Raw genomic sequence first — 18931 nt, forward strand, 5'->3', positions numbered from 1 at the left:
CTACACGGATCTTCGCGCACGAGTCTCTCTTTGCGGCAGGGCTTTGGGGACCGGCCAGTCTGCGTCCCTCCTAAGCCTGCCTGGCTGCAGTCTCCGGCTGCAGGACCCGAGGGCGTCCCGGCCTCCACACGCCCATGGGCGCCGCCTGGGTAGCTTCGAGGAGACCCCGGGGTCTAGCCTCCAGTGTGGACACTGCGACCCCAGCCTCGCAGCCAGCCCTCCCCAATCCGCTGTTGTAGCCCGTGCACCTCGCGACCTCCCAGCCTTCTTGCAATCCTTTCCCGCGCTCTGCTCCTGTCGCTAGTCCTCCTTTGTCAGTGCTCAGGTCCACCCCACCCCACCCTCCGGATGCAATGTGTCTTTTGCAACCTTAGGTTCCACCCTGTCGTGCCTGGACAAGCTGCCCCGGAAAATGACCCAAAGCCGAGAGAAATAGAGGTTGGAGGAACTCCCGGTCTGTTTCCGAATTTGTGAGAATTCGGCTCAGCTTGTCCTTTCATAGCTCATTGGACTTGGAATACTCAGGATCGTACCTGCTAAGGTCCAAAGCAGCAGTTTCCAGTTTTTGTTTTTGCTTTTAATAGTACAGCAGGATAGAGAGCTTACTTTGCACGTGGCAGATCTGAGTTCGATCCTGAGCCCCCGAGAGGACTGATCTCTGAACATAGTGAGACCTGAGCACTGCCAAGTGTGACCCAAAAGAAACAAAAAAAACAAAACCCAACCAGGCTGTGTATGGACTTTCTCTGATCCCAGTGAGTGATCAGTGGGATCCCAGAGGCCATAGAATTTCCAATTTTGAACCGAGGGTCTCTGACTGCCCCCTAGGAGCTGCCTGTTATCACTGCATTGCCAGAACATTCTTTTGATAACCTCTGGATCCACATCTTTGTGAAAGGTCATATTGAAAGAACAAGGAAGAACTTGTTTGGGGAGATAGGGAAGGTGGAGGTTGCATATTTTTCACTTTATTTTAGAATTTTTAGAGAGGGGATATCCCAAATCAGACATCAAATGATTAGGGCACTTCAAGGAGTGGGTAGGCACTGAGAACCACGCTATGTTTTGGAGAGCTGAGAACTTTGGGGTTCGTTCAAAGAGGACCACGGGACGGACACCATTAGCTGAAGATGGATTTTCTGTTTCTCTTCTTGCTCTACTTGGTCTGTTTGCTGCTCAGTGGTGTCCTGATCTACATGGGCTCTAGAACCCAGTACTTGAATGGCCTGATCAGGAGAGGAACTCAGGTAAAAGGGATACTTGAAGACCCCTGGACTTGGAGTTCCACAGGGCTGAACAGTCATCCTTGAGCACTTGTGGCCCAGCTCTCCTTCCACACAAAAGCAGCTGAATCTCCCCTGTTTGCTGTAGAATGCAACTTCATGGTCCCAGTTCAGTGGGGAGGGCATTTGCCTCCTGTGCTGTGCTGCACAGAAATACGACAGTTTCCTGAGACCTGTGCTCCTGGACAAGGGGCCTTGGGTGGTGGAAGAGAGGATGGAGGTAGTGATCTGGTATTTTTCCGGTTCTTGCAGGTATTTTCTTCCTTGGTTCCAGGGCGCCTTCAGAAAGCTGTGCAGGGATTGCTTCATTACTTCTTCCACACACGGTATTTTTATGCCAGAGCTCAAAGGGTACCTGCTTTTCTCTGCCCCTCAGTAATTGTGTTTTGGTGTTGAGCCAGGATGGGACCTGTCCCCATCCATACTCAAAGAAGAGCACATCACAGCCCCGTCTCCTTTCTCCAGTCTTCTGAGGGGAGGGAGACAGGACAGGATTCCTCTTGGATGAGGTTCCAAGCCCAGTTCATTAGTATTTTGTCTCAGTGGCCTTGACATGTCACCTTCCTCTCATTGTGTTTGAGGTGACACAGTGACAATAGTATTGTGTCAGTTTTGGGTGACTATACCTCCTGCACCACCAGGGAGTCAGTGATCCTCCCCATTCTCCTTACTGGTGTGTCTCCTTAATTGGGGGGGGTACTTGGGGCCACACTTGGAAGTACTCTGGGTTTAATCCTGTCTCTGTGCCGAGGGATCACTCCTTGGGGCTCAGGGGACCCCGTGTTGCTGGTGACTGAAATTGACCTGGGCTCAGGCATGTGCCAGACAAGTGCCTTTTCTTGTTATGTTTTGTTTTGGGGGTGACACTCAGTGATGCTCAGAGATCACTCCTGGTAGGGGTCAGGGAACCATATGAAATCTAACCTGGGTCAGCTGTATGCAAGGCAAGTGCCCCAACCAATGTACCATTTCTCCAACCACAGGACAAGCTCATTAACCCCCATCCCATCTCTCCAGCCTCTTCACATGCCTCCTAAACAGAACAATTATTTATTTATTGGTTTTTGGGTCACATTCGATGATGCCCAAGGAGGACTCTTGGCTCTACATTTAGGAATAATTCCTCGCAGGGAACCATGTGGGATGCTGGGGATAGAACCCAGTTGGTGTGTACCAGCTCCACCAGTTGGTGGAGTCCTCTCCACTGGACTCTCAATCCAGTCCCATTTAACAAAAACATTTAAAAATATGACCAGTAGCTGATAGTCCAGTGGGTAAAGTACTTACCTTGCACACAACCAACTTGGGTTTAATCTCAGCATTCCACTGCTAGGAGTGATTTCTGAGTGTAGAACCAGGAGTAATCCCTGAGCATTGCTGGAGATAGCTCTAAAACAAAAACCCATCAATTGAGTGTGCCAGTAGACTGTGCAGGTTCCCCATGGAGCCCCCTGAGCAGGTCCCCTGTCCTTGCCTTCCAGGAACCGCTGTTTCCTCGTACTTCACCTACTCCTCCAGGGCACCATTTACTTTGAGTACTCCTGGGAGATATTCGGCTACTGTCAACAGCTGGGCTTCTTCTTGTCCTACCTGCTTCTGCCCTACCTGCTGCTGATTGTAAACCTGGTTTTCTTCATCTTAACTTGTGTGACTGACCCTGGTAAGTCAAGGCTCTGTTTTATGTGTGTTCCCGTGAGCCCACACAGGTGCAGGTTTCTGTGTGTGACCACTGGAGTTTCCTAGTCTTGTCTCTTTCCTTTTTGTGTCATTTGGGGCTTTTGGGCCATACCTGACGGTGCTCAGGGTTTACTCCTGACTGCTCAGGGATCACTCTTGGCCTCAGGGGATCATATGAGGTGAGTCGGCCATGTGAAAGGCAAGATCCCTACCTGATCTGGTCCATCTTTTCTCTTTGAAGCACATGTTATTTATTTAAATACCAGGTGAAAATTTTTGGGCTTTGACCCTTTCCTTTATATATTTATTTATATATTGTGTTTTGAGGACGACACCTGGCAGGACTCAAGTGACCATGTGTGGTGTCAGGCATTGAATTGGCTATTTAAATATATATCATAAATAATTCATGCTATCACCTTATTTAGAGGGGTATTATTTGGTCATAGAAAGGAATAAAGTCTTTACACATGTGACATCCTGAGTCAATTTGTTGAGTCAAAGAAACTAGGTACACTGGTTGCCTTTCTAGGATGACCCAGAGGAGACACGTTTTTAGAGACATAAGTAGGTCAGGGGTTTGAGGGAAATGGGGGTCAGAGGCTCAAGTTTTCTCTTGGGGGGGGGGTGTTTGGGTGGGCTCGTGAGGTGCATGGAACCATGTGGTTCCTGTGGAGAGAAGTGGCTTGGTACGTCTGCGATTGGGATAGTTGCCTGCACGGATGCTGGGGGTCCACACATGGATGGAAGACTGAGCACAGCTCATAGGCCACTTTGTTTCAGGAACCGTGACTAAAGCTAATGAGTCCTTCTTCCTGCAAGCTTATGCGTTCGATGGAGTAATGTACTCAAGGAATGCACGGTGCTGCTCCTGTGGGCTCTGGAAACCAGCACGCTCCAAGCACTGCAGTAAGTGTGGCAGGACACATGCCTCTGTCCCCCTGGGGAGCCTGGAAGATGGGAAGTAGGGCCTTCTGACCCAGGGGTGGCTAAGGTGGTGGCTGGACATAGTTGCTGGAGGGAGCTCTGTTCAGGCACAGGGCTGTCCCTGCCATGTGGCAGGGCCTGGGCCCAGGAGATGTTTCTGCAGGTTGGGTGTTTGTATGCCTTGGAGGAGCAGCCAACTCTTCAGACTGGAATGCCCAGTGGTAGCAGATGGGAGCATAGATGTTTCTAAACTTCTGAGTAGCCACTTTCAAATGCTTATAGGAATGGGCAGGACCCAGAATAAAAGCACAGCAAATATAAAATTAAATTATCAGGTTCTAAAACCAAAACACTGGACTACACCTGGAGGTGGGATCAGGTGGTCTAAACACCAATCCAAGGTGCCAAATTCAAAGATGTTTTCAACCAATGAGTAACAAGGCATATACTAGAGGGGTTGGAATCAGATAAATCTCACAATCCTATTATTCCCACAAGCAAAAAGGGTACTTGCCTTGTACATAACTGATTCCCAGGAGTCCCAGCACTGTATAGGGTCCCCTGAAACCCATCAAGAGTGAAGCCTGAGCACAGAGCCAGGAGCAAGCCCTGAGCATCACTGGATGTGGCCTCAAATCCAAACCAGGAAATTAAATTTAATCATGACTAGAATTAGTCAAACTAAAGATGTAAATAGTCTGTATAAGCAATCACTTAGGTGAGAGACTGCTTCTCTGTCTTTTTTTTTTTTTTTTGGGTCACACCCGGCGATGCTCAGGGGTTACTCCTGGCTGCTTGCTCAGAAATAGCTCCTGGCAGGCAAGGGGGACCATATGGGACACCGGGATTCGAACCAACCACCTTAGGTTCTGGATGGGCTGCTTGCAAGGCAAACACCGCTGTGCTATCTCTCCGGGCCCTGCTTCTCTGTCTTAACGAATCTTTCAGATCCGGTATTTACTGAACACTGAAATCCAGTTTAGGCGCTGACTTTTCATCGGATGTAGTTAGGTTTTGTAAAATTTACAGTTGCGGGCCGGGCGGTGGCGCTGGAGGTAAGGTGCCTGCCTTACCTGCGCTAGCCTAGGAGACGGACCGCGGTTCGATCCCCCGGCGTCCCATATGGTCCCCCAAGCCAGGAGCGACTTCTGAGCGCATAGCCAGGAGTAACCCCTGAGCGTCACCGGGTGTGGCCCAAAAACCAAAAAAAAAAAAAAAAAAAAAAAAAAAATTTACAGTTGCAAAGGTAGATCAACATAGCCCAATATATTCCAAGTGTGTGCATGCATGCGTATGTGTGTGCATGTGCCTAGGATTACATCTGTATAAGGCCAGTGCTCTAACAAGTGCTCTGAGTCTCACCCAGTACTTACAGATCCCTGGAACTGGGGATCCCCCATGGCTGGCACCCTCCAAATCACGCACCTTAGCCAGGGCCTATGTCCTGGCCCCTAATGTCATCTTTACTACAAGGGCCAATTCAACGATATGCCTTTGTAGAAATTTCATTCAGGTGAGAGAAGTCACTGTGGTGTGGGCCACCCCAATGACTCTGACATGAGACTGCTAAAGTGGAGAAACAACCACCATGGAGCCTCCTCCCAGATATTCTTTATTTTTTTTTTTTTCTCCCAGCTATTCTTGCAACCTCATTCCTGTGCTCCCTGCCATGGGCACAATGTGGTGCAGTGTGAAAGCCAAGTCCCTGTCACCTCCAGCACCATCGTCCATGTTGGCAAGGCCACAGCACACTTTTTGCTTCCTTGTGTCCTTCAGGTGTGTGTGGCCGCTGTGTGCACCGCTTCGACCATCACTGCATCTGGGTGAACAACTGCATAGGCGCTGGGAATACCCGGTTCTTCCTGGGCTACCTGTGCACCCTGATGGCATCTGCAGCGACCCTGGCCGTCCTAAGTGCAGCGCTGCTGCTCCAGCTGGTGGTGATGGCTGACCTGTACTCCGAGACCTACGTTGACGACCAGGGGCACATCCAGGATGTGGACACCATCTTTCTTGTCCAGGTGGCAGAAGACATAAGTACACAGTGGGGCCCAGTTTTCCAATTCAGGGTTCCAAATTTTCCAAAGTGAAAAGGGAGGGTCAATTTTCCCAGTGAGACTGTGAAACTACTTAAAAAAAACTGACAGGCTGATACTAAAGCAATAGCATAGTGGGGAGGGCATTTACCTTGCACACAGCCAGCCCCTGATTCAATCCCTGGCATCCCATAGGATTCCTCAAGCCTGCTAGGAGTGATTTCTGAGCACAGAGCCAATAGTCACACCCTGAGCTCCACCAGTCCCATGTGGGCCTCTGTGCCCTACCTGGAGTGATATCTTAGCTCAGAGCCAGGACTCAGCCCTAAGCACTGCTGGGTGTGGCTCCATTTCCCCCTCTCCCAGTTATATATAATTCTCATGTCTAAGGTTTTGGAGCCACACTTTGTGGTGGTGCTCAAGTATCCTTGGTGGTCTTGGTGATCATTGTTCTTTAACTTCAGATTTTCTCATGACTCGTAGAAACAAATTTAGAGGATCATCCCCCCCACCCCACCCTGGCTACCTTCACCCAGCCCCTGGTCCCTGTGTAGTGATCAGGATCAGCCCCAGAGTTGCTGGGGTATAGGCCTGTACCTTAGCCCATTGAACCATCTCCCTGGGCCCCTGTGGATTTTATTTTTGATTGTCCCCTCTCAACTAGAAAATTTCTAAACATGCCCCCAAAGAGAACAAGGAATCCCATTAAGCTTCCACTTTGAGCTCAAGGTTGCTGATCTTTTCATACAGTCTTTTTGCCCGTGAGATTTTTCTGCATTATTAGGAAATCAGTTGGGAAACATCCTTATTTCGGTGCTGGGGAGGCTCCCACCTAGGGCTCAGGAAGTCCAGGAGTCGCTGTTCAGTGCCTGGACCACCCTGCCAGCACTGAGGGTCTCAGGACCACATTGCTTGATGCTGGATATCAAACCTGGATCATCAACATAGGCTGGACACATGCCCTAACCACTGTATTCTCTCCTGCCCCAGACTTCTCTATAGACTTGAGCTTGTGTAAGAAAGGTAGGATGCTGCTTGTGAGGGGGAGAGGGCTTGGAGGGCACCAACTGATGTAGAGTTTTTCATTCTCCCTGTAGCACCTGTTCCTGTCCTTCCCAAGGGTGGTCTTCACACTGGGCTTTGTGGCAGTGCTCAGCTTCCTGCTGGCATCATATCTGTGCTTCCTCCTCTACCTGGCTGCCACCAACCAGACCACAAATGAGTGGTACAAGGATGAGCGAACTCAGAGCCCACACCGAAACCCATCTATCAAGTCCCAGAACTTTTACTCCAATGGACTTTGGAGCAACCTTGGCGAGATCTTTCTAGGTGCTCCTGGGCTTCCAGTGAAGAAGAAGAAGAGTTGAGTGTTGCCTTGAGGACTGGGTGCTGTCACTCACGAGGATACTTGCCTTCCTCACACTGCTGTTTTGTTGTGACCACTTGTTATCTTTTCTACTGGGTGGGTTTTGTTGTTGTTATTTTTGTATCTATGATGCTCAGAGCTCACTCTTGGCACTGTGTTTTGGGCTCACACCTGGAGGTTCTCAGGGGACCCTCTGGGGGTGCCAGGTCACCCTGCCCGCCTGCTCCAGCCCCTCTGCTGGGTGGTTCCAAACTTATTTAATTGGTTAGTGGGAAGGGAAACGAGGGTCTGCTGAGTGCGAAGCTGGCTGTGGTGAGGATAGCTCCTGAGTGTGGCAGGAGCCATGGGCCCACCCAGAAGCTTCCCTGTTTCTACCTGATCCTGCCCATGTTCTAATCTAGACTTTGGCTCTGTGGCACCAGGGCTCTGTTGTTCTGGTGGCAGTTGGGCCTCACGGAGAAGTGGTGCCCTTTCCCATGGAAGAGAAGGAGGGATTGTCCTATCTCTTTACTTGTATTGAGGGCCCCCTGGCCTCTCTTGGCTGCATCCAAGCCTTTGGTGCCCTTAAAAACGCCGCAGACTCAGGGCTGGAGTGGTAGTACAACGTACAGGAGGCTTGTATTGGTTCTATCCCAGCATCCCATCAGGTCTTTTGAGCACCGCCAGGAGCAGTTCCTGGGTGCAGAGCCAGGAGTAGCCCCTGAGCATTGCCGGGTGTAGCTAAATAAAATAAAGTAAAAGAAAATAGGCGCCAGAGTGATAGTACAGCGGGTAGGGCGTTTGCCTTGCAGGCAGTCTACTCGGGTTTGATTCCCGGTATCCCATATGGTCCCTTGAGCACCTCCAGGAATGACCCCCCCCCCCCCAAAATAAATAAAATAAAAATAAAGCCCCCAGACTAATCGCCCAGCTTGATTGAGCACAGACACGGGACGCAGAAAAGATTCCTGGAAAGTGCCCGGGACGTAGACGGGAGCGTGTGCGCAGCCGGAGAAGGAGGCGTCCGGGCCTCAGGCTCCCCGGTACTCGGAGGCGAGGAGAGGCGAGCAGGCGGAGACCCGGCGGGACTGCAGAGCCCAACGCCTTGGGGCCCACCTCGGCCGACGCCGGCCGGGCCACGGGGCGGGGATTGCGGGGCGCGCCCCTTCTCGGGGACGTCACCGGGGGATGTGGCCGGCTGCTCCCGGCGCCGGGCTGCAAGGCGTCCTTCGGGCCGCCAGGGGGCGCCGTCCCGGGCCGGGCCGCGGCCTGCGCTTGGCCCCCGCGGGCCACCGTCGCGCGCTCGGCGTCGGGCCGCGGTTCCGCTGCGGCAGGCGGCCGAGGCTGTCGGGCCGCTGCGATCGGCGCGGGGGGCGCCGCGGGCCGGGGCGCGCTGGCCCCGTGAGCGGGGGGCGGCCTCTCGGCGTCGGCGGGGCCCGCGGCGCGCCATGAGCGACATCCGCCACTCGCTGCTGCGGCGCGACGCGCTCAGCGCCGCCAAGGAGGTGCTGTACCACCTGGACATCTTCTTCAGCAGCCAGCTGCAGAGCGCGTCGCTGCCGCTCGGGGACAAGGGGCCCGTGGAGCTGCTCGAGGAGTTCGTGTTCCAGGTGCCCAAGGAGCGCGGCGCGCAGCCCAAGGTGCGCGGGGGGCCCCGCACGCCCGGACCCGGACCCCGCCCCGGGTTCTGGCCCCAGACCCTGCCCCGATCCTGCCCCGGACCTTGCCCCAGACTTTACCCCGGATCCGGCCCCGGACCCTAACCCAGACATTACCCCAGATCCTGCCCCAGACTTTACCCCACACCCTGCCCCGGTTCGGCCCCAGACCCTGCCCCAGACTTTACCCCGGATCCGGCCCCAGACTTTTCCCCGGATCCTGGCCCAGACCCTGACCCAGACCCGTACCCTGACCCGGACCCTGCCCCAGACATTACCCCAGATCCTGCCCCAGACTTTACCCCGGATCCTGCCCCGGACCCTGACCCAGACCCGGACCCTAACTCGTACCCTGACCCGGAGCCTGCCCCAGACTTTTCCCCGAATCCTGGCCCAGACCCTGATCCAGACCCCTACCCTAACCCGGATCCTGACCCGGACCCTGCCCCAGACATTACCCCAGATCCTGCCCCAGACTTTACCCCGGATCCTGCCCCGGACCCTGACCCAGACCCGGACCCTAACTCGTACCCTGACCCGGATCCTGACCCGAACCCTGCCCCAGACTTTACCCCAGACCCAGACTTTACCCCAGACCCAGACCTACACTTTACCCCAGACCCTGCCCCAGACTTTGCCTCAGACCCTGCCCCAGACCCTGACCTGGTCCCTGCCCCAGACTTTACCCCAGACCCTGCCCTGGACCCTTCTGCCCCTGCACCCTAGGACCCAACCCGATCTCTCGACGCCTCCCCCCCCCCCCCATGACAGCCCTGAGCCTCGGAAGGGCTCCGGGGAGAATCGGGCACACCTGTTGACCCCCGCATCCTCCCAGGTCGGGAGTGTGCATCGCCCGCTGCCGAGGGACACGAGGGCGCCTTGTTCCTTTTCCGTGCTCTGGCTGTGCGTGGACACCAGCCCCTCTAAGTCCCAGTCAGCCAGCGCTTTCCTGACCGCCTGTCCCGCCCGCGTGTCTTCCAGAGACTGAATTCGCTCCAGGAGCTTCAACTTCTCGAAATCATGTGCAATTACTTCCAGGAGCAAAGCAAGGACTCGGTCCGGCAGATCATTTTCTCATCCCTTTTCAGCCCTCAAGGAAACAAGGCCGACGACAGCCGCATGGCACTGCTGGGGAAGCTCGTGTCCATGGCCGTGGCCGTGTGCCGTGTTCCCGTGCTGGAGTGCGCGGCCTCCTGGCTACAGGTACTGAAGGAGCGCGGTGAGACCGGGGTGCCTCGGTGCTTTTCCTGCTAGTCCCTGTGCCCTGCTGTCTCCCTGGACTCCCCAGACCTGGCTCTCATAGGGTGGTTCCTCCTGGTGGTCGCTGAGCTGAAAGAGAAACTGGAAAGGTTTCTTTTCTTTTTTTTTTTTTTTTTTTTTTTTGGTTTTTGGGCCACACCCGGTAATGCTCAGGGGTTACTCCTGGCTATGCGCTCAGAAGTTGCTCCTGGCTTGGGGGACCATATGGGACGCCGGGGGATCGAACTGTGGTCCGTCCAAGGCTAGCGCAGGCAAGGCAGGCACCTTACCTCTTGCGCCACCGCCCGGCCCCGAAAGGTTTCTTTTCATAAGTGAAATCTTCTGAGTCGTCTTAGTGGGCACTTGAAAATAGATGCCTGGGAAGCCCCATGATGCAATTGTTTATCTCATGGTGTGTGGTGGGATTCCTCCCAGCAGCGCCATATTGGGCCATGGAGACCACACTTGGTGGTGTCCCTGGCCAGTTTAGGTGGATCAGACCCAGGGCCTCACACATGCTGTCATTTCCTTTGGCTCAGTGAACTGCTTGAACTACCATTCTGCTCTCAAGTTAGGATATTTTTTGTTGTTGGTTTTGTTTGTTTTGATTTGCATTTGGGCCACACCCATCCATGCTCAGCTCTTACTCCTGGCTCTGTGCTTACAGATCTTTTCTTGTGGGGCTCAGGGGACCATCGGTAGTGCCAGAGATGGAACCCAGGTTAGGTTCTGGAAGGTAACCACCTGTGGTACTGTCTCTCCACCCCGAAAGGATTAGGAGGTTAAAGGACAGTCAGATGAAGCTGGAATGAAAGCACATTGGGTAGGATGTTTCCCTTGCATGTGGCTGATAGAGGTTTGATCTCATATGCTCCCACGAGCACTGAGGACTGATCTAGAATTCCAAGCCAGGAGTAACCCCTAAGTATTGCCAGGTGTGACCCCCAAACACAGCTGGGAGGGTGCTTGCCTTGCATGCAGCCAACCAGGTTCTACCCCATCATTCCATATGGTTGTTGAGGCCTTCCATGATTGATTCCTGAGTGCAGAGCCAGGAGTAATCCTTGAGCATAGCTGAGTATGGCCCCAAACCAAACCAAACCAAACCAAAACTACAAGGCCTGAATATGTGTCTCCAGCAGACATGTGCCTTGTTTGGGTGAGCCCTTTCCAGTTCCACTAAAAGGAACAGCCTCGCTGCACAAAGTTGCTGTCTTTCCCCCTCAGCCTGCTTTGGAGACCTGCTCCGGGGACCTGCTCTGGAGACACTAGCTCCAAACTCGCTCCCCATCCTGCCCTGTGGCTTTGTCCTTTGCAGCGAACCCCTGTGTTATACTGTGTGCGCCTGGCCAGGGCGCTGGTGGATGACTACTGCTGCCTGGTCCCCGGCTCGGTACACACACTCAAGCAGATCCTCAGCGCCAGCCCGCGCTTCTGCTGCCAGTTCATCACAGCTGTCACGGCACTCTATGACCTGTCCTCAGGTAAGTGACCACTAGCTGCCCTTCTACGTCCTGGGCTGGCAAAGGCTAGGTGGACGTTTGCTCAGAGGGAGCTCAGGGCAGCCCTTGGACTGGATCCCTGGGAGACTGCGCATGTCTTGCTTTTCTTGTTTTAGAGGGGCCACTGGGACTGCACCAGTGGTATTAAGGGGGGAGAAATGGAGGGTCTTGGGAGGCCAAGGACGGAGTTCCGGGACTTACAGAGGCCAGGAATGTTTCTGACCTCAACCCCAACCTGACTTGCTTCATTCTTCATTTTCTTTTGTAAGAAATTCAGAGCTGGGCCCAGAGAGATAGCACAGTGGCGTTTGCCTTGCAAGCAGCCGATCCAGGACCAAAGGTGGTTGGTTCAAATCCCAGTGTCCCATATGGTCCCCTGTGCCTGCCAGGAGCTATTTCTGAGCAGACAGCCAGGAGTAACCCCTGAGCACTGCCTGGGTCTTTACTTTGCTACATCTGCCCTGTTGGATCCCTGACACCACATGATCTCCTGAGCACTGTTGAGGTATCCCAAGGGTCCCTAGTACCACAAGGCCTGAGCAGTACTGCATCATGGGCCCTCACTTTCAACACGTGCCCAGTTTTTGGTTTCCTTTTGGTGCTCAGAACCATTCCTGGCAGTGCTCAGGGATGCTGGGTATTGAACCTTGGTGACCTGTCTGTAAGTTCAGTGCCCTCCCAGACTGCTGCCTCTTGTCCAGAAGGAGCCAAAAGGGTGTGCTTGGCCTCAGGAGCAGTGGGATTACCAGGGCACACCATGGACTTTAGCACACCACTTAGAAGAGGTACCTGATGATCAGACCTGGAGGTTTAGTGATTGACTTCTCGGTGCACAATGAGCTTGGTGCCCGTGAGCACTACATACTGGGTACACAGTGCTCAACTTGGGAATATTAGTGCTTGGTGTACAGTACTTGTTCTAGGGTTTGCAATGCTCAGCCCAGGAGTTGTAGTGCTGGTGCACAGTGCTTACTGTGACTCCACTGCTTGCACTGTCTTGCCACCCCCATCAGATGCTTCTTGAACCACTCAGATGTGGGACCCCTGCTGTGGTCCTGAGGAGGGGCAGGGCCTCTGACCTTTGTCTTTCTGTCTGTCCACAGATGACCTGGTCCCACCGCTGGACCTGTTGGAGGTGACTGTGAGCTGGATCTTCGAGGACCCCCGGCTGATGCTCCTTACCTTCCTCAACACGCCCATCGCCGCCAGCCTCCCCATTGGTTTCCTGGAGCTCACGCCACTCACAGGCTTGATCCGCTGGTGTGTCAAAGCCCCTCTGGCCTACAAAAGGAAGAGGAAGGCGGCCCTGCCGAATGGCCATGCCAGCAGCAAGGTCACCAAGGATGCCGTGGTGCCTGACAGGGACCCCCAGCTCCTGTACTCTAAGCTGCACCTCAGTGTACTGCATGGCCTGGTCATGCTGCAGGCGCACTTGAGCGAGAAGAGCCTGTATGGCCGCCTGGGGCTAGTCCTCTTTGACCACATGGTGCCACTGGTGGAGGATCTGGGCCGGCTTGCAGATGAGCTGAACCCCCTCAATGCTTCTCAGGAGATTGAGCTTGCCCTTGACCGCCTGGCACAAGCCTTGCAGGTGGCCATGGCCTCGGGGGCCCTGCTGTGCACTCGAGGTGGGTGCCGGGTATTGGGAAGGTACAGGGGGTTGTGCAGGATCTGGGTTTGGAGAACACAGAGCTCCTGGGCCAAGCTTTGTTTTTTCCCCAAAATGGGCTAAGCTTTTTTTGCTCTCACTTTGTTCTTGTTTATTTTGGTTTGGGGCCACACCTGGCCATGCTCAGGGCTCACTTCTGCCTCTGTGTTCAGGGATCTTTTTTTTTTTTTTTTTATTTTTGGTTTTGGTCACACTTGACGTGCTCAGATAATTCTTGACTATGCGCTCAAGGGTCCTTCCTGGTGGTGCTCGGGGCACCCTACAGGATGCTGGGGATCAAACCCAGGCTGACTCTGTGCAAGGCAAATGCCCGCCCACTGTGTTATTGCTCTGGCCCCAGGGATCACTCTTGACTCTGTTCAGGGCTTACTCCTGGCTCTGTGATCAGGAATCACTCCTGACAGGGTTTGGGGAACCCTGTGGGATACTGAAGATGGAACCTCGGTCATTCATGTTCAAGGCAAACACCCTCCCCTCTATGGTCTCTGCACCCTGGAAGCAGAATCTTTGTAGGGTCTGTGAGTTTCACCTCAGTGAGTACAGCAGATGCATCAGCCAGGCCGAACCTTCCCCATCTCCTGTGGCCCTGAGCTGGGACTGTCACAAGGGAGTGACCTGTTGTGTCATCTGTGGACACCAGGGGTCCTCTCCAGCAGCACCAGTAGCTCCTGAGTGCTCCTGAGTGGTGCGGTTACTCAGCCGAGGAAAGGATGCAGTTTCCCCATGGTGCCCATCCATCTCATCTGTTCTTTGTTGCCTTCTGCAGATGACCTGAGGACCCTCTGCTCCAGGCTGCCCCACAACAAGTAAGTGACTCTGGGCCTTGGCGCTGGGGGTGTGTGTGCGAGTTAGAGTGCCCCACAGAGCACCGCCACAGGCCCCAAACCTGAGCCATGGGGAGAGGTACTTGTGCAGGGGTGGGGGTGGGGATGCTCAAAGACTCAGCAGCATGTCAGAGTGATTCTTTTGGGAGCCCTAGCATGGCCCATTGTGGTCTGAGACAGTGTGTGGCTGAGAAACTACCCTTAGTAACAGATAAGCATATGCTGGTTCTGAGCTGGCCCAGCCTGCCTGCTGCTTCTGTGCTGGATCCCAGCCCATGTGCTAGTTCTGAGCTGGGATCCGGCCCCTGTGCTACTTTTGAGCCAGATTCTGGCCGCATGCTGGTTCTGAGTTGGACCTGGCTCATGTGCTGGTTCCAGGCCAGCCCCAGCCTATATGCTTCTGGTTCTAAGCCAGACCTGGCTCATGAGCTGGTTCAGAGCTGGGACCCGACCCATAAGCTGGTTCGGAGCTGAGTTGTGCATGGGCCAGTTTGGTCACGCTTTGGAATTAGATTCTGAACTGGTTCTAGTCTGGCTCTGCCAACAGTGTGCTCTGATCTAGGTAATATCCTGGCCTCAGTTTCCTTATAAATTGGGGGCCTCAGTCTTGAGGCCGACTGCAGTGAAGCCCCGTGGGCCTAGCCCTGGTGCTGTTTGGATTAGGAGCTGAGAAACTGGGGAGCGGCCCAGGCTCCATCCCAGCTATTTCTTTTTTTTTTTTTTTTTTGCCACACCCAGTGGTGCGCAGGGATTACTCCTGGCTCTGCGCTCATAAATCACTCCTGGCTCAAGGGACCATATGGGATGCCTGGGTCAGTCGCATGCAAGGCAGATGCCCTACTGTGCTACCACTTTAGCCCCATAGCCCGCTACTTCAAGACTAAGTCCCTGCTACCCACACTGTTTCAGTTTCCCCCATTTCTCAACTTTAAGCTGTGGAAGCTGCACGAACAAAAATGATTCAGGAGGGGCCGGAGAGATAGCATGGAGGTAAGGCGTTTGCCTTGCATACAGAAGGATGGTGGTTCGAATCCCGGCATCCCATATGGTCCCCCAAGCCTGCCAGGAGCGATTTCTGAGCGTAGAGCCAGGAGTAACCTCTGAGCGCTGCCAAGTGTGGCACAAAAACTATAAAAAAATAAATAAAAAAAAAGTTCAGGCTGATAGAAAGGAGGGCATGTTAGAGAGTGTGTGTGTGTGTGTTGATAGAGAGGAGAGAGGGCATGTTAGAGAGAGTGGGGGGGTGGCTTCATACATGCCAGGCATGTTCCCTGCTGCTGACCTGCTTTGCTGGGGTTTCCACCATGCCCAGGGTTGTGCCACATAGAGCAGAAATTTCTAGAAGCTCCTTCCACCTGGTAGGATATTGTTACCATTCTATTAGAGGCGCCCTGGCCTCAAAAAAAAAAAAAAAAAAAAAAGGCACCCTGGCCATGATGTTGAGGTTCCACACTGCTTACAGACCAGTCAGTCTCCTGTGGCTGATTAGCAGTGGGGGCGAGGGGGGGGGGGCAAGAGGAAGAGGTCAGGATGTCACCAGGCCCAGCAGGTAGCCCAGTAGGCAAGCTTGACGGTGGGGCATGGCCCATGGGAAGGGCTGAGATCTGGGAGGACCAGAAACTTCCCTGATGGGCAGGTCTGAGATCTCACAGGCCCTCAGGGCACTGGTATAATGTTGGGGAGCAGTGGGTTTCCTGAGCACAGGAGGGGTCCAGGAAGGGATGCAGGGCTGGTGAGGGAACAGTCTTGGGAGAGCCGGGGGGGCAATCCTGCCCCTGGGTCAGCTCCCCCAAAGGTCAGGATTTAGGGGGGGGTGTCTTGCTTAGGGCCAGACACAGCCTACCGTGTGGTCCTGGCCTGCATTGGGGTCTCAGCTCCTGTCCTGGAGCCCGCAGTCCTATGATCTCACGCTTGTCCTTATGTTCACAGCCTCCTGCAGCTGGTGATCTCAGGGCCTGTGCAGCCATCCCCCCACACAGCGCTGCCCCCTGGCTTCTACCCCCATATTCACACGCCTCCACTGGGCTATGGGGCAGTACCCGCGCACCCTGCCGCCCACCCGGCACTGCCTGGGCACCCTGGACATGCCTTCCTCTCAGGCATGACTTTCCCGTTCCGGCCTATCCGCTAAGGTGGCGACAGGGAAGCGGCGCTGAGGACCTTCTTCTCGGAGAAAATGCAGCGGTGACCAGCCCCCAGGGCGACGATCACCAGCACAGCCCCGCCCCGCCCCCCATGCAGGTCCAGAAAGGATGGAGGAAAGGAGGGGTGTCGCACCCCGGGCATCCCGCCGGGTGGGTGTCGGGGCAGATGCTGCCGCTGGGCACAGAGTGGAATGAGGCCATGTTCCCCCTCACATAGCCCCAGGCAGGCATCCTGGGTGGGCTTGGTCCAGCCAGAGGCCTGGGTCGTGACTCTGCCCCCCCCAGGGAAAGGAACTTCTCCATGTTATTGGGGTCTCTAAATTTTCCTTTCGTATGTCAAATAAAAGTTTTTTCTAAACAGTTTGGTCGACTTGCCATGCAGACGTGAGCAGAGATCTGGATTTGAGTGGCTGCCCTCAACCCAGCCTTCTTGGAGCTTGAGGTTGGGCAGCAGGTCACCTGTTATGTCCCTGATCCCTGGAGACCCATAGCTACGCAATCACTCAAGGCATATACATGACCATTAATGCTGGTACAGCCTCTTACTGGGCTAAAAATTCAGAAACAACTAGAAATATCCCTGGTGGAGGCTTGGGCAGCCAGGAGCTAGGCCCTAAGCCATGAGCCTAAGGGCCTCTGGTCAGTAGGCTGGGCAGGGAATGGGTCACTTGCAGAGAGACACCCCCTCCCCCAGGCATCTTAAGCCAGAACACTCAACGCTGACATTTTGTTTTTTTTTTTTTTTTTTTTTTTGTTTTTTTTTTTGGTTTTTGGGCCACACCCGGTGACGCTCAGGGGTTACTCCTGGCTATGCGCTCAGAAGTCGCTCCTGGCTTGGGGGACCATATGGGACGCCGGGGGATCGAACCGCGGTCCGTCTCCTAGGCTAGCACAGGTAAGGCAGGCACCTTACCTCGAGCGCCACCGCCCGGCCCCAACGCTGACATTTTGTACACCCTGGCAATGGGCTGGTGAGTGCTACCAGGAATGGAGCTCCAGAGGTGGGAATGTGACTTTGATGCTATACAGTATCTTGGGGGTCCTGTGCCCGGCTGGGGATCGGGACCACTGCAACAAAGCCCTGTGGCTGCAATGTTTGTGCCTGTCTGGGGAATTCCTCCTGGGCCAAGAGCACTCTGTGGGCTGTGCTCTGTGTAATTGCATCCAGGGCCAATACAAACCACCTAGCATCTCCCCTGCTCTACCTCTGTGATATATATTTTTTTCTTTTTGGTTTTTGGGCCATACCTGGCTTTGTACTTGGATCACTCTTGGCAGTGTTTGGGGTAACCTATAGGGTGCTGGGGATGGAACCTGGTTTGAGTACATGTGAGGCAAGTGCCCTTCCTGTTGTACTATCGCTCTGGTCCATACCTGTGCCCTATTATTAAAAAATGTGTATTGGGCCGGAGAGATAGCATGGAGATAAGGCATTTGCCTTGCATGCAGAAGGATGGTCGTTCGAATCCCAGCATCCCATATGATCCTCCGAGCCTGCCAAGAGCGATTTCTGAGCATAGAGCTAGGAGTAACCCCTGAGTGCTGCCGGGTGTGACCCAAACACCAAAAAAAAAAAAAAATGTATTGGGGAGCTGGAGAGAGCACAGCAGGCAGGGTCTTTCTTTGCATGTAGTTGACCCCACTTAGATCCCTGGCACCACATATGGTCCCTGCAAGGAGTGACCTAGAGCACAGAGCCAGGAAGAGGCCCGGTGTAGGCTTCAAATCGCTTGTTAAAAGCATATGAAATGGGGCTGGGCGGTAGCGCTAGAGGTAAGGTGCCTGCCTTGCCTGCGCTACCTAGGATGGTTCGATCCCCCGGCGTCCCATACGGTCCCCCAAGCCAGGAGCGACTTCTGAGCGCATAGCCAGGAGTAACCCCTGAGCATCACTGGGTGTGGCCCAAAAACCAAAAAAAAAAAAAAAAAAAAGCATATGAAATGAAGAGAGCAAAGAATGCTCACTTGACCAGGAGGCTGAGGTTGCAGAGTTGTCTCAGGGAAAGAGAGCACTTTCCTGTGAGCTCTTTCACTTGAAGCAAAGCAACCTCCAAACTCCAGTCACCCACATTGCCTGGCCAAGCCCCAGTACAGCAACCTAGCTTGCCTTTTATACTTCTGGATTTGGGGACTCAGGACAATTCTTCAGAGACTTCCAGATGCAGCATTGTGGTGTGATGCAGCATATGCATAGTGAGTGGGCACCTGTCTCGCCTTACAGATGCTAGAAAGGGTTTAATGGGTCCAACTTGTGGGGGGGACCGGAAATGGGGCCATTTGTTTGCCTTGTTTTTTTTTTTTTTTGGTTTTTGGGTCACACCCGGCGGTGCTCAGGGGTTACTCCTGGCTGTGTGCTCAGAAATAGCTCCTGGCAGGCACGGGGGACCATATGGGACACCGGGATTCGAACCAACCACCTTTGGTCCTGGATCGGCTGCTTGCAAGGCAAACACCGCTGTGCTATCTCTCCAGGCCCCATTTGTTTGCTTTTAAGCTTCAGTTTGTTAAGGGGGCATACCTCAGGGCATGAACACAGGACTGGAGCCCATCTCTGCTCGTCAAACTGTTGCTCTCCCTCTTAAAAATCCAATCATCAGGCTGGAGCGATAGCACAGCGGTCCTGGGTCT

The 18931-nt window shown here is 54.0% G+C and overlaps 2 protein-coding genes across 2 annotated transcripts; both read left to right on the forward strand.

Moving 5' to 3' along the window:
• Window positions 1–1128: 1128 nt before the first annotated feature.
• On the forward strand, window positions 1129–7362 carry ZDHHC4 (zinc finger DHHC-type palmitoyltransferase 4). The gene is made up of 6 exons (XM_049788672.1): window positions 1129–1247; window positions 1536–1609; window positions 2765–2943; window positions 3744–3869; window positions 5664–5908; window positions 7021–7362. The coding sequence occupies exons 1-6, from the start codon at window positions 1131–1133 to the stop codon at window positions 7288–7290; spliced, it is 1011 nt and encodes a 336-aa protein (XP_049644629.1). The 5' UTR covers window positions 1129–1130; the 3' UTR covers window positions 7291–7362.
• Window positions 7363–8592: 1230 nt separating this feature from the next.
• On the forward strand, window positions 8593–16664 carry INTS15 (integrator complex subunit 15). Its single transcript, XM_049788645.1, has 6 exons — window positions 8593–8908; window positions 9908–10129; window positions 11484–11649; window positions 12771–13295; window positions 14103–14142; window positions 16090–16664. Exons 1-6 carry the CDS (start codon window positions 8717–8719, stop codon window positions 16289–16291), a joined length of 1347 nt encoding a protein of 448 aa, XP_049644602.1. The 5' UTR covers window positions 8593–8716; the 3' UTR covers window positions 16292–16664.
• The last annotated feature ends 2267 nt before the right edge of the window (window positions 16665–18931 follow it).

This window comes from Suncus etruscus, chromosome 15 (genome assembly GCF_024139225.1).
Source record: "Suncus etruscus isolate mSunEtr1 chromosome 15, mSunEtr1.pri.cur, whole genome shotgun sequence".
NCBI lineage: Eukaryota > Metazoa > Chordata > Mammalia > Eulipotyphla > Soricidae > Suncus > Suncus etruscus.

Excerpts from the sequence above, each read along its gene's own strand:
- ZDHHC4 (XM_049788672.1), top strand. The coding sequence starts at position 1,131 with ATGGATTTTCTGTTTCTCTTCTTGCTCTACTTGGTCTGTTTGCTGCTC. Across the intron at positions 3,870-5,663 it reads AGCACGCTCCAAGCACTGCA|GTGTGTGTGGCCGCTGTGTG; the intron begins GTAAGTGTGGCA and ends TGTGTCCTTCAG. Across the intron at positions 5,909-7,020 it reads ACACCATCTTTCTTGTCCAG|CACCTGTTCCTGTCCTTCCC; the intron begins GTGGCAGAAGAC and ends TTCTCCCTGTAG.
- INTS15 (XM_049788645.1), top strand. The coding sequence starts at position 8,717 with ATGAGCGACATCCGCCACTCGCTGCTGCGGCGCGACGCGCTCAGCGCC. Across the intron at positions 11,650-12,770 it reads ACTCTATGACCTGTCCTCAG|ATGACCTGGTCCCACCGCTG; the intron begins GTAAGTGACCAC and ends GTCTGTCCACAG. Across the intron at positions 14,143-16,089 it reads TCCAGGCTGCCCCACAACAA|CCTCCTGCAGCTGGTGATCT; the intron begins GTAAGTGACTCT and ends TTATGTTCACAG.